Genomic DNA, 14,612 nt, shown 5'->3' with positions numbered 1-14,612 from the left:
GTGCCTTCGTGTCCGTCTGGGTGTCTGCATGTTCATCTGGGTGTCTGCGTGTCCGTCTGGGTGTCTGCATGTCCGTCTGGGTGTCTGCATGTCCGTCTGGGTGTCTGCATGTCCGTCTGGGTGTCTGCATGTCCGTCTGGGTGTCTGCATGTCCGTCTGGATGCCTTCGTGTCCGTCTGGATGCCTTCGTGTCCGTCTGGTGTCTGCATGTTCATCTGGGTGTCTGCATGTCCGTCTGGGTGTCTGCATGTCCGTCTGGGTGCCTGCATGTCTGTCTGGGTGTCTGCGTGTCCGTCTGGGTGCCTTCATGTCCGTCTGGGTGCCTTCGTGTCCGTCTGGGTGTCTGCATGTTCATCTGGGTGTCTGCGTGTCCATCTGACACTGCGTGTCGACGTTCCTCCCACAAAGGTGAACCGGGCGCGGTCCCTCGCACCCCCTCCCTCTGGCTTCGCAGCCGCTCTCCCTGTAGCGGAGTCTGACCCACTGCCTCTCCCTCGGGCTGCCTCTCCCTCGACTGCGTGTCAGAAGCTGAGCCTGAAGCAGCTTGAGGGCAGGAACGGGGGTTCAGGAACGTGGGTCCTTAGTCGCTCCTTCAGAAAACCAAGCCCGTGGCCCCCTCCCCCTCCGCACGGCGCAGCGCTGGGCGAGGACGCGGCCGGCTCGGGCCCTGGCGCCACCGCAGCATCTGCGAGATGGCGACTCGCGTTGCTGGATGAACGTGTGTGCAGGAGCATCTGACGCACAAACAGGGTTTTGGTTTTGTTTTTTAATCCTCCCCCCAAAACGTGTTGAGAGAGACAGAGAGCCAGAACATCGGTCGGTGGTTCCCACACGGTCTGGACCGGGGCTCGAACCCGCCACCCGGGGGTGCGCAGGGCACCTTGGCCAACAGAGCCCCCTTCCCCTGGGCCAGCGTTTCCAGGGGACACGGGGGCTGCGGCCCCGGCGACGCTGGGCTCCCCCCCCCCTTACCCCCACCCCCACCCCCGATCCCTCTGAAAACCGCTCACTCAGCCCGGGCCCTGGCCGGTGCTTCTTCTGGGAAACACGTCCCGAGGGAAGATGTTCGCAAACTGATGGCAGAAATGAACCTCGGAAGTGCTGAGTCAGAGCTTTAAACCGGGGCCTTCTCTCCGGCCACACTCGCCGGTTCCCGGGGCGGCGGCGGCAGGAAGGCCAGTGCTGTGACGCGTGCTTCCAGGTCTCGGGCGGCAGTGCTTGCCGTCAGGGGGACCGCAGGCAGCTGTGCCGGAGCCGGGGTGCCCGAGAGGACCCGTGGGCTGGGAATCCGCGCTGCAGCCTCCGCTGCCACCAGGAGCGCCTGGCGGGCAGGGGATGGTGCTTCCACCCACAGAGTGCTCGTGGGGTCCTGTGCCAGCCGCTCAGCTCTCCTAACCTCCAAACAGCCTCTTACGGTGTGGTGTGGTGGTCTGGGCACTGTCCCGGTTTCATTCCCGGGCAGGGCCCAGGCCCGGCCAGTGTGTCTCAGTGGTTGAGCATCGACCTATGAACCAGGAGGTCACAGTTCCATTCCTGGTCAGGGCACATGCCTGGGTTGCAGGCTCCATCCCCAGTGTGGGGCGTGCAGGAGGCAGCCGATCCATGATTCTCTCTCATCATTGACGTTTCTATCCCCCTCTCCCTCTCCCTTCCTCTCTCTCTCTAAAAAAATCAAGAAAAAAGAAATCTTTCAAATAGAGGGATGCCTTGTTTGGGGTCACATGTTCAGTGTAAAAGCAGGTGCCGTATGTCTCTCCTTCGTCCGACCCCATAAACTCCACCCCCTTCCAAGGGCGGGGGCAGGGAGGGCGGTTTGCCTGGGGCCCCCATGGCCGTGGGGAGCAGCTGTGGCAGAGGCCGGCACGTGCTGTTACATAAGGTTGTTTTTCCAGGAGCTGAGTCACCAGGAGGCTGAGCCGCTCGGCAGCGGGCTGGGCCGGCGCAGGCAGGAAGTGGGTGGAGCCCTCCGGGGAGCGTGGCTCTCCCACGGCCACGTCTCTCCTGTGGCTCCCGGGACAGGGCCTCTCCACGCAGCGACTCTAAGATGGGTGTCATGGGGGGGGGGGTAGTTGCAGAAAAGATGTTTCTGTGTGATTCTAGAAATCTTTCCATGGCTCCTTAGGACGTTTTCTGAGCTCCCACCAGGACCACACGTGCACTAACGTTTCATCCCTGGCAGCTGGGCTGCTCCAGCAGGAATGGCCATTTGGGGGCGTAACTTGAGGGGCTTAAAGGGAGTTTAGAAACAATGTGGGGCTCCGACAGGCGGAACTCCAGGGAGCGGCGAGGCGGGCCCTGGAGGGAGGCCCGGGGCCCGCCGGTGCTGCACTGCGGAGGGCGGCCCTGACCGGGCCAGGCGTGGTGTCGGACTTCCGGCCTCCGGTCTGCGATGGTTTCAGGATGCCCGGCCTTGGTCGCTGTAGGAGAAAGCCCTAAATCGCTGTGATCAAATAATGGATTAAACGTAGTGAGCCTGAGGCTCGAGGGCCAGGCCCCTGGGCTCTGCCGCCAGCACTTTGATCTCGGGGTCGAAGGCGTGAGTCCGGAGCGGACGCCGCATCCAGCTCTGCCTTGGCTCTGGGTGCGCCAGGGCGGGCGCTCACGGCCGCCGTGCCTCAGTGTCCCCGTTGGCACCGTGATAGGTATGAATGGCCCTAGCCTGCCCGACCAACGTGGCTCAATGGTTGGGCAACAACCTATGACCCAGGAGGTCACGGTTCAGTTCCCAGTCAGGGCACAGGCCCAGGTTGTGGACTCGATCCCCAATGTGGGGCGTGCACGAGGCAGCTGACCCATGATTCTCTCTCATCATGGATGTTTCTCTCTCTCCCTTCCTCTCTAAAATCAATAAAAATATATTTTAAATAAATACCGTATTTTCCGGCATATAAGACGACTTTTTAACCCAGGAAAATCTTCTATACGCCCAGTCGTCTTATACGCCGGAAAGTATGGTAAATAAATAAATAAAATATGAACAGCCCTCCCCGACGGGGTTCCTGTGGAGACAGAACGGTCAGGACCGTGTGAAATGCCCACCAGGCGGCCAGGGCACGGCGTGTGCCGAGCGCAGCTGCCGTCTGCGTGTAAGAGGAAAAGTGACTCGCTCTCTGCAGCGGCTATTTCCTGGAGGTGGCATTGCCCCATTTGGGGATAAAGGGAGTCATTGGGGTGAGAGCAGATACCCTAAACATAGGCCCCCAATCCTGCTGAGTCGCACGTGAGTGCCGTCCCCCAGCCACGGCGCCCGGCTCGGGCTGCACGCCGCGGCCCCACCCAGGAGGCGCGCCGGGGGCTCTCGGGCTGGGAAGCACCCGTCACCGAGGCTGTTAACATGATGGGTGGTGCCATTACCAGACGTGCGCGCTATTCCAGTGGAAGGAAATAAGGGCTCGGTGCTAACCCGTAGAAACGCAAGGTCTGGGAGCAGCGACTTCAAGGACACGCAGGCGGCGATGCGAGAGGCAGGGAAGTTTGCGTCTTCTGAAAGCAGAAGTGAGCCAAGAGCCTACGCGCCAGCACAGCCCCCTGAGCCCCTGCACCGACACACGCACACACACACACACACACATACACATGCACACACAGAGAGAGACGCATGCACACAAACATGCACGCACGCACAGACACACGCACAGACACATGCACACACAGAGAGACACACACATGCACGCAGACACAGACATATGCACACACAGAGAGACACACACATGCACACAAACATGCACGCACACAGACACATGCACACACACAGAGACACACACTCGCACACACGAGGCGGGCTGTGACCCACACGGTCCACAGGAGCCCCCACACGTGGCCGTGTCCCGGGGAGCGGAGGGCATTTTGCTGCTTCCCCGGGCTCTGGCCGGTTCCGTGTGGGGACAGCCAGCTGGCCGCGTGTGGGGGGCGTCTTCCTGCCCTCAGCCCAGTGCTGCCCAGTGGTTAGAGCGTCCGCCCTCGGACTGAGGGGTGGCAGGCTCGATTCCGGTCGAGGGCATGCACCTTGGTTGCAGGCTCGATCCCAGCCCTGGTTGGGCGTGAGCAGGAGGCAGCCAGTGGGTGTGTCTGTCACGTCCACGGCACTCTCTGTCTCTCCCGCTCCCTTCCACTCTCTTCAAAAGTCCGTGGAAATCTGTTCTCGGGGGAGGGTCAGCAACAACAAAAAGAGTTCGCCTTGAACAGCAAGGCACCTGCTAACCGGCCGACGGCGGAGCCAGAACCAGCCACGTTCCCTACAGCGGCTGTGCTGGGGCCCTCCTTAGCGCTCCCGTGGTGGAGAGAGCGTCAGCAGAGCCTGAAGGGCGTTCCGCGTGCTGGCAGGTTAAGCTCAGCTGACGCTCAGGCGCCCTCCCCTTGCCGTACGCTTCCGACGTTTAGCAAAGAGCAGAAAGGGAGGCGGGGAGAATCGGTTTCCCGGGGAGTCCGGGAGAGACACGGGTCATAATGACGATGGAGTGGACTTAATTTCTCGGCCTGCTCCTTCTCTCCGCCCGTGTCGCAGAGTCTGGGCAACTTTGCGTAAGTGAAGACCGAAGGCAAGCCTTTTCTCGTCCTTTCGTCCTCCGGTCGGTAACGACGCCGAGAGCCAGCGCGGTGTTTATGAGCTTTCCCGGGTGTTTGGCTCCGGCTCAGCTCCTTTTCCTGCAGCACGTCCTTAAACACGTGGGGTGGTGCTCATTTCTGCCCGGCCATAAAGTGTCAGGAGGCAGAGCCGTTTTGCAAATAGCCTCGCTCTCACGCTGGGTGCAATTCGTATTTGCAAATGTGAACCGTGCGAGGGTTTGCATGCGGCAGAGGCATCCGTCAACATGGCGGTGTGGGTTGTGCTCGGCCCTGGTTCCATCGCGCCCCCTGCCCCTCCCCTGCTGTTCACGCAATCCCTTTTCTCTCGCTCCTTCCCTTGTAGCCAGAGCTACCTGCAAGCCGCCAGCGACGGGCCGGCCGGCCACAGCCTGGACCCCTCTGCCAACTACAACTCCCCGAAGTTTCGCTCCAGGAACCAGAGCTACATGAGGGCGGTCAGCATGCTGAGCCAGGCCAGCTGTGTGAGCCAGGTGGGGACCCCTTGCCACCCCTCGTCCCCCAGGCCCCATCTCTAAAGCTGTGTTGTCCCCAGGGGTCTTCCTGCCAGGGTGACAGCCCTCCCCCCCCCCCAGCCCCAGGTCTAGGGGGAGGCCAGGAGAAGACCTTCCACAGATTACCAATCTGGGGCCTTCCTGAGGTGCAGTTGTCCCGACATTTATGACTGTGATGCTTACATTGATCTCTTCCGAGGAAGGAAGGACGGACCAGCGGGCCATCTCAGCCCCTTGCTGCTGAGTTAGCTCAGACTGTCTTCCTTTTCCCAGTAAAATGGGCCGGGGGTGCTCCTGATGGTGCCACACCCTCCCCACAGCACACCTCTCTGTAAAGGTCACGTGTGGTGACCTCCGGGGAGCCCACCGTTGGCTCCACAAACAGGCCCTCCCCTTCCTCACCTGCACCCTCCCATCTCCCCGTGCTCCTGGCCTCGGCTCCTTCCCCAGCAGCACTTGGAGTTGCGTTCCCGAGCTGGCGGGTCACAGAGGAGGTGTGGGACACTGCAGACCACACTGACCTCTCCCAGGCCTGACGCCCTCCAGGGACGCCCCCGGGACCGAGCCGCGGTCTGACTGCCCGAGGGGAGCCCTTTCCACGTTCCGACGCTCCCTCGAGCTCGGGGACAGTCGGCTCGCAGAGGGCAGGCCACTTCTATGCTTTCCCGGCCAATTCGAGACCCTTCTCCCCACCTCTCGTTTGCCCGGGGAAGTCACGTTCACGCGAGAAGCTCGCTGAGACGCTGTGGCCGGAACACCCGCCAGACGGCCCTCTCCTGAACCGCGCCCTTTGCTTGTAGGACGCAGGTGCACGTCTAACCCCCTCGCAAAGGAGAGCGCCGGACCCGCTGGGCGGGCGGGGGTTCCCACGCTTCACTCCTAAGTTCCGGCCTTCCTCCCACCCCCGCCTCGTCCACCGGGTCTCGGCCCCGCGGTTCCCTCGGTTAGATTTCCAGGGAAAGCCTCCCGATGGGACTCATGGGGAATATGAGCGTGTCACCCCCTAGAGACCTGGGACCGTGTCACCTGCCCAGGGTCACGACCCTCCACGAGGTCCCCGGCCCAGCCTGTCTCTGCCCCAGGACCCCCCACTGTCCCAGCCCCGATCATTTCTTAAAATGCAACTGGGCTCAGCCAGGCTGCCTCAGTGGCTGAGCGTCAACCTCTGAACCAGGAGGTCACAGTTCGATTCCCTATCAGGGCACAGGCCCGGGCTGCGGGCTTGAACCCCGGTGGGGGGCGTGCAGGAGGCAGCCGATCAAAGATTCTCTCTCATCATGGATGTTCCCATCTCTCTCTCCCTCCCCCTTCCTCTCTGAAGTCAATAAGAATATATTTAAAATAATAAAATGCAGTTGGGACTTTTAGAGTCCCAGGGGACTCCACGCCAGGACGGTAAATCACAGACTTAAAAATCATCACCTGCTAAACTCCAAAGAAGTGAGGGTGCTCATGCCACAGGCCGAGGAAGAAAGGGTGGGGGAGGCAGAATGAGGTGGTGGCCCTGGTGGAGGGCAGACGGCGACCCGCCCAGCCGTCGGGTTTCTGCTGCTGCCGAAGACAGGACCAGCTTCCTGACGAACGTGGGCTTGGTCTCCATGACGACGAGGAGAGGCAGGGGGAGAAGCTTGTAGGTGGGACACGTCCTTTGCACCAGGTACTGTGCTCGCTCTTCCACGCAGCCTCTCTCGAGCGCAGGCAGACCTGCCGGCCACCCCTGAAGCCTTGGCTGGGGGTCCCAGGACGCCGCGGCCAGCTCGGAATGGCCGTTTGCCTTTGGGTTTAGTAAGAAGTAACCTACCCTCGCGGGTTGGGCTCAGGGGCTAGAACGCCGGCCTGTGGACTGAAGGACTCCGGGTTTGATTCTGGTCAAGGGCACATGCCCGGGTTGCAGGCCTCACTCCTGGCCCTGGTCGGGCCTTGTGTGGGAAGCAGCCAATCAGCATGTCTCTCCCACCTCGATGTTGCTCTGTGTCCCCCCTCCCTTCCGCTCTCTCTAAAAGTCAGTGGAGAAATACCCTCAGGTGAGGACTGACAACAGCAATAAAGAGAGAGCCCAGTGGTCGGCAAACTCATCCGTCAACAGAGCCAAACATCAACAGGACAACGATTGAAATTTCTTTTGAGAGCCACATTTTTTAAACTTAAACTTCTTCTAACGCCACTTCTTCAAAATAGACTCGCCCAGGCCGTGGTATTTTGTGGAAGAGCCACACTCAAGGGGCCAAAGAGCCGCATGTGGCTCGCGAGCCGCGGTTTGCCGACCACTGAGATAACCCAACAAGCTCTCTCCTGAGCTGAGCGATCCGGTGCTGATGTCACACTCACTGTGCTGATGTCACACTCACCGTGCTGATGTCGCACTCACCGTGCTGACGTCGCACTCACCGTGCTGACGTCACACTCACCGTGCTGACGTCACACTCACCGTGCTGGGCATGGGAGACGCTCCTGAAGCCGGTGGGTTTCGTGTCCGCGGGTCCGGGTGTGCGTGGCGGCCTCGCCACCGACCGCGCCCTTGCCCGTTGCAGATGAGCGAGGCGGAGGTCAACGGGCAGTTCGAGTCGGTGTGCGAGTCCGTCTTCGGCGAGGTGGAGTCGCAGGCCATGGACGCCCTGGACCTGCCCGGCTGCTTCCGGACGCGCAGCCACAGCTACCTGCGCGCCATCCAGGCCGGCTACGCCCAGGACGACGAGTGCCTCCCCGCGCTGACGCCCGCCCACGTCTCCTCCACCGTCCGCTCCACCGCAGGTAAGGACGCGCTCGGCGCCCGGGTGGGCCGCTCGGGGGCGTCTTCTCCCCGGAAAGGGGCGCCTCGCGGCAGGGCCGGCTGACTCAGGCCGGGAACTGCTCGCCCGCACGCGTGACGTTGTCCTGACTGCGATGGCGTGTTGAAACGTTTCTTTCATAGGTAACTTCTTTCTTCTGAGAATGAAATCCACAGTTTCAAGGTTTTTAAAAAATAATCAAGTCTGCCCGGCCCGTGGGGCTCCGTTGGAATACATGTTTGCGCACACGGGAGGTCACGGTTCGATTCCCGGTCAGGGCACAGGCCCGGGGTGCGGGCTCGATCCCCAGTGGGGGGCGTGCAGGAGGCAGCCGGTCCATGGTTCTCTCTCACCATTGCTGTTTCTCTCTCTCTCCCTCTCCCGTCCCCTCTCTGAAATCCATAAAAACGTATTTTAAAAAAGGAAAAGGTGTAAGCACTGCTAATTAGAAGGTGATTGCTCTTTAAATGTCAGCGTTCGCTTGACGGCAGCCACGCCCGCGGAGGCACAGGGATGGGGGCGACCGGGGGGCGGCGGCGGCCAGCCCGCGTCCCGGCGCTCAGTAAGGCGCCCATAAACGTGATTCATTGCTGCCAGCAGACCGGGCCTCGGCGTAAATCCTCCGGCCGCCGTCGGGCTCCGCGGAGCCAATGTCACCGGTTCCTTCCGTTCTGTGGCAGCCACGTCCACCCCCGGGAAATTTACCGCCTGAGCCGCACCGCGCGGCTAATATTTCCCCGCGCCGTCATATTTCTGTAGCAGATGAATAGCCATGCCCGGAGCAGGCGATAAAATCCCACGGGCCGCCCGCTCAGGAGCTGCCGCGCTGAGGAGCGAGGTGACTGGAATACATGAGGCTTGGGACACGGCGACCGGTCAGACAGACCAAGGGCGTTCTCAGAAGCCTGGGACGCCAGGCGCTCGAGATCTCAGCGCTGGGAGCCAGAGCGGGGACAGGGGCAGAGCGGGGACAGGGACAGGGACAGGGACAGGGACAGAGCAGGGCCAGGGGCAGGGACAAGGGCGGGGACAGGGACAGGGCAGGGACAGGGACAGGGACAGGGCGGGGATAGGGGCAGGGCGGGGACAAGGGCAGGGACAGGGACAGGGACAGGGGCAGGGCGGGGACAGGGACAGGGCGGGGACAGGGACAGGGAAGGACAGAGCGGGGACAGGGGCAGGGACAGGGCGGGGACAGGGGCAGGGACAGGGCGGGGACAGGGGCAGAGCGGGGACAGGGACAGGGCGGGGACAGGGACAGGGCGGGGACAGGGACAGGGCGGGGACAGGGACAGGGCGGGGACAGGGACAGGGACAGGGACAGGGACAGGGACAGGGGCAGGGCGGGGACAAGGGCAGAGCGGGCCGGGGGACAGGGCGGGGCCCAGGAAGGGGTGTCAACGGCCCAGAAACAGAGCCTCTTGTTTGCACGGAAAAGGCTTCAGCAAGACGTGGGAGGTCACGTGGAATTAAAATTGCAGAACGTGTGCCACTGGGAAGCCTGCACTAACTGGCCCCCTTTTTAAAATGTTTTTATTGATTTTTAGGGAGAGGGGAGGGAGAGGCAGAGAGAGAGAAGCATCAATGATTAGGGAGGATCATCATGGATGGGCTGCCTCCTGCACACCCCACACTGGGGATCAAGCCCGAAACCCGGGCGTGTGCCCTGACCGGGAATCAAACCGTGACCTCCTGGGTCAGAGGTCGATGCTCAGCCACGGAGCCGCGCCGGCCGGGCCCCGGGGATCTCTTCCTGCCCCTGCTGGCACCGAGGGGAGGTTCTGTGATGTGACGGCCCGGCCTGGGCCTGGAAGGCAGCGTCTCTGCCGGAAGTGTGGCTGGTGGGGCGCAGAGGGCAGGGCTGGGACTGTCGGGGTGGGGTGGGGCGGGGGGGGGGTGTCTGCAGGGCTGCAGATGCTGTCGTGGGGGTGCTGGCGGCCGGGCCGCTGAGTCCTCTGACCCGGCCTGTTTCCCGGCTCCTGGCGAAGGCACGGGCCGCCTCTGCCCCCGCGGAAAAGGAACGCGGAGGATGAGCAGGTTAGGGACGCAGGGGAGGGACGCGCTTTCCAGCCATCGGGTTTGAGAAGAAGAGCCCGTTAGGAGGTCGTCACTGGTACAGGCACCCGTACTGCTGAGCGTCTCTCATGAGCGAGGGACAGCTGAGTCCTGAGTCTGCCTGGCGGAGCAGGGCGGGGGCATGAGAGCCGCTGTCACCGGAGCAGAAAGAGGAAGCGGGTCCGCGAGGCGGCACCACAGCCGTGCGGCACCGAGACCGGAACTCTGATGTATTCACCACGCGCCTGTTTGCACCCCCAACGCGTGCGCCCGAATAAATTAAAAAGGACGCTTCTCTTCGAAGCTTCCACGGGGTCCTGGGCTCCTTACTGAGTCGGGGGTTCCCGAGGTCGGGGAGGGTCTGAGCGTCGAACACGAGAAGAAATGGGGCGTCGGCGGCGCTGGCGGACAAGCCGCCAGTTGGGGGAAACGTAAGAGCAGGCGAACCATGACCCTCCCTGCCCCTGTTTCACTCTGAGCGCCGTCTGTTAAACATTTTAGAATATATTTTTATTGATTTCAGAGAGGAAGGGAGAGAGAGAAAGAAACATGAATGTTGAGAGAGAATCACGGATCCGCTGCCTCCTGCACGCCCCACACTGGGGATGGAGCCCACAACCCGGGCCTGTGCCCTGACCGGGGATGGAACCGTGACCTCCCGGGTCCTAGGTGGATGCTCAGCCGCTGAGTCTCGCTGGCCGGGCTGTTAAATATTTACAACACCGCTTTCCTAAGTGGAATCGAGACGGCGTGCAACCGTAGTCTGTTTAATAAGAGTCTGGAAAATACCAAAGAAATGACAGGTCGCTATCTGAAAAAGGCAGAAAGACGGTACAGGGACGGCATCCCGCTCCCGATGGGATTCAGCGCCCTGTCTCGGGCGAGGCGGGGCGTCTGGGGTTTTGTTAACATCCCTGGGAGACGGGATTCTAGCCTGACAGGTCAGGGCCGCTCTCTGTCGGTGTGCGTGTGTGGAGAGAGGAAGGTTATCCTGACAAATTGATGTTCCTTATGGCTCTAAAACTATCTCTTGAAAATAACTCCCTAACCAGAGTTGTTTTCAGAAACATTCACAAGGGTGACTTTGAAAAATAGGATTTATTGAAATGATTCCTCATGCATGCCTGAAAAATAAGTGGGTGTTACTAGTTAAATGGTAAAATATATGCATGGGAGATTTTTAGTTAAGGATTCAGGAATATGTGATAAACATCTCCAGGATGTCCCCCCAAAAATGTGTACACATTTGAATATAATTTGAATAATTATAAAGGCAGCATTTACTGAAATACATTTTCTTTTCTGCCCGGCCTGTGTGGCTCAGTGGTTGAGCGTGGACCTATGAACGCGGGTCCGATTCCCCGTCAGGGCACATGCCCGGGTTGTGGGCTCCATCCCCAGTGTGGGGCGAGCAGGAGGCAGCTGATCCATGATTCTCCCTCATCATGGATGTTTCTGTCTCCCCCTTCCTCTCTGAAATCAATAAAATAGATTTTAAAAATAAGAAAAATACATTTCATTTTCACAGTTGAGCTCTCAGCTGCTCGAGTGTGTACACTTTGGGGGGACCCCTGTATCGGGAGCGCCCACAGGCAGCGGCTGCAGGTGGACGTTCGCTGGCCTGGGGTCACTCAGCCCTCGGGGCCCCTGGAGACTCGGCCGAACCGGCCTGTTTGTTTTTTTTATATTTTTATTAATTTTTTACAGAGAGGAAGGGAGAGGGATAGAGAGTTAGTAACATTGATGAGAGAGAAACATCGATCAGCTGCCTCCTGCACACCTCCTACTGGGGATGTGCCCGCAACCAAGGTACATGCCCTTGACCGGAATCGAACCTGGGACCCTCAGTCCGCAGGCCGATGCTCTATCCACTGAGCCACACCGGTCAGGGCTCGGCCTGTTTTTTAATCTAATCTGCAGCCCGCCGGGTCCAGAACCCGCTGCTCAGCAGCACGCCCCCCTCTCCTTGCACCATGGACACCCCTACGCATTGACGCGTGTCCTTCCTTAGACGGAGGGGTTCTGAACACACCTAACCCTCATTCCACACGTGGCGGCTCCCTCACCCACGGGGATTTACCGGGCAGACGGACTTGTTGAAATGGGCACCTCACCCGATTGTTCAAGGGGGAGCGGTGCTGATGCGGGGGGGAAATGCCAGGGAGCTGGGTTATAATGGCTTTGCTCCGGGTCAGACACTGTCTCAGCATCTGTCACCGCGGACCGCGAAGTCATTGACACAAAGGGAACCTGCACACGGGCGGCGAGCAAACAGCCAGAGCTCCTCCCAGTGCTGTTCCTGTGTCGGGAGCAGCCTGTCTCTCCAGGGACAGGACAACCCCAGTCTCCGGGGTACCCTGGGCCCCGGGAGGCCGTCCTCCTCAGCTCCGGGTGCAGGCCTCTCCCCGGACCCCTCCCCCGGACCCCCCGCCGACCCTCCACCTGCCACGTGCAGGGTCTGGGGGTGCATGGGGCCATGCATGGGATTCAGAGCATCCCCCACCCCTAGAGTCCTGAATGTTCATCACCTTCAGAGGCCTTTGCCTCGTGGGTGAGAGTCCCGGGGACAGGGATTGGACATGAACTTGGGGGCGGGGCATTGCATTCTAATGGGATTACAGTAAATGCTGCCGTTTAAGGGCACAGCAAACGGAGGGATGAGGGGATGGGGTCTCTGGGACCCGCCCAGTGCAAGCACGGATGCACTCAGACAGACAGAGCCTGGGCCAGACCCACTGCTCCGAGGCCCTGGAAGCTAAGCCTCGTCACGAATTCACGTTCATGACGTGACACCAATGCAGGTGCGGCTGCCAGGCGAGAGTTTCATGGGGAGCCCCCCGCCTGTGGCCGGGTCGGGGCCCCTGCCTGTGGCTGCATCGGGGCCCCCCGTTTGTGGCCGGGTCGGGCCCCCTGCTTGTGGCTGGGTCGGGGCCCCCGTCTGTGGCCGGGTCGGGGCCCCTGGGACAAGGTGGGGGTTCTCCTCTGCCCTCTCTCAGTAGTAGGCACACGCCAAGGTCACGCCTCTGGCCTGCGCTGCCTTCTCTCCGTGTTCTCAGCTCAGGCCGTGCTGCGGGATGAGCGCTGGACTCCCCGCCTGGCCTCTGGTGCCCGTGCCTCAGGATGTGACTCCCCGAGCTGCAGAGGGCACGGGAGTGGTGGCGGTTAGGGTTAGGGAAGGGTTAGGGTTAGGGTTAGGGTTAGAGTTAGGGTTAGGATAGGGTTAGGGAAGGGTTAGGGTTAGGGTAGGGTTAGGGTTAGGGAAGGGTTAGGGTAGGGTTAGGGTAGGATTAGGGTTAGGGTAGGATTAGGATTAGGGTTAGGGTTAGGTTTAGGGTAGGGTTAGGGTTAGGATAGGGTTAGGGTTAGGGTAGGGTTAGGGTTAGGGTTAGGGTTAGTGTTGGGGGCTCAGCTAATCTGAAGAGCGAGTTGGTGGGGGTCTGCGTGTTACACACCCTCCTGTCTACAGGGTCCAGAATCCCCTGATTGCTGTTTTGCTGCAGATTAATTCCCGGGTCCCTGTTGACTTGGTGGCGGCCTTCCCAGAATTCCTGAGAAGCACCTGCAGCCTTATCTTACCAAGCCCGAGCCTTCTGGCTTTCCTGTTAAGGGAGGAACCGGCCCTTTTTCTCTCCCCTCCACCCCCCCCCTCCCCCCCCGCATTCCCTCCTCAGGAGGCTTTAACCCTGTGCCCTGTGCTGGGCTGTGGGCTCCAGGCTGGCTGCTCACTGCCCACACTGGACGGCCTCGCTTCACTTTCTTTCCTGCCTCAGCGTCCCTCCCTCCGGCCTGGGACCTGTCTCAGCCTTGCTTTGCTATTTCACTGGTTGTTGCAACGGAAGGTCGCTTTCTTTTCCTGGAATAAAGAGACAGTAGTAACCCTGAATATTGGGGTTTTTTTTACGTTTTTATTGATTTTAGAGAGAGCAGAGGGCGATGGGAGAGAGAGATAGAAACATCAATGATGAGAGGGAATCACTGATTGGCTGCCTCCTGCAGGACCCCCACTGCCCAGACCGGGCGTGGAGCCGTGACCTCCTGGTTCATAGGTCGACGCTCAGCCACTGAGCCACGCGGGCCGGGCTCAGCTAAGTTTAGAGCGTCCCGTTCCCGGAGACTGGACAGTCCACGTGTGTCCCACTGAGAAGTTACTGCCCGGCGGGCGGGGGGGGGGAGCCACACCCCGCATTCCTGTCGCCATCGGGCCCTCCAGAGCGGGCGTGGCGGCCGGCGCGCCTCCGCTGCTGTCCCCGCTCCTGCCTGGCCTGGACGCCCTGCACCGAGGCGGCCTCACGGCTGCGCGGCTCTCAGCGTGGATTCACTCGGGTCCTCAGGACGGGCCTGGGAAAGTCTAAGTGCTCGTCGTGTCACGTGATCTCTTTAATGTTGGAGGTGAAGACAGGAAGTGTCCTGCGCCGTGACCAGCTGAGGTCGCTGTGCTCCGTCTGTGGGGCGTGAACAGCCGGGGGCTCGTTCACACATTTGCACCACGTCCGAGTGCTCCCCGCCGGGCGGCCCGCGTGATTCCCGTATCTTCCGGGAAAGGGCGGCGCGGCCCGTGGGCAGGGTTCTATGTCCCGTCCCTTCTCACTCTGTGGAGCCGACACTCATTAACGAGTCAGCACAGCCATCCTCCTGGGGAGCTGTGTCCTCGTCGTGGGGTCCCGGCCGCAGGCTCTGGCCAGGCGGGGGGCTGGTGGCTGTAATCCGCTCA

General features: G+C 60.9%; 1 protein-coding gene across 1 annotated transcript in view; it reads left to right on the top strand.

Moving 5' to 3' along the window:
- Positions 1 to 14,612, top strand: part of DLGAP2 (DLG associated protein 2) — a 72,796-nt gene that overhangs the window by 28,835 nt on the left and 29,349 nt on the right. The window contains exons 4-5 of the mRNA XM_079779033.1: positions 4,910 to 5,057; positions 7,610 to 7,829. Coding sequence (XP_079635159.1) covers positions 4,910 to 5,057; positions 7,610 to 7,829 — 368 coding nt within the window. The remainder of the gene's footprint in view (positions 1 to 4,909; positions 5,058 to 7,609; positions 7,830 to 14,612) is intronic.

This window comes from Cnephaeus nilssonii (genome assembly GCF_951640355.1).
Source record: "Cnephaeus nilssonii genome assembly, chromosome: 8".
Classification (NCBI taxonomy): domain Eukaryota; kingdom Metazoa; phylum Chordata; class Mammalia; order Chiroptera; family Vespertilionidae; genus Cnephaeus; species Cnephaeus nilssonii.
Note: the sequence above shows the minus strand (reverse complement) of the source record. Positions and strands in the feature narration are given on the sequence as shown.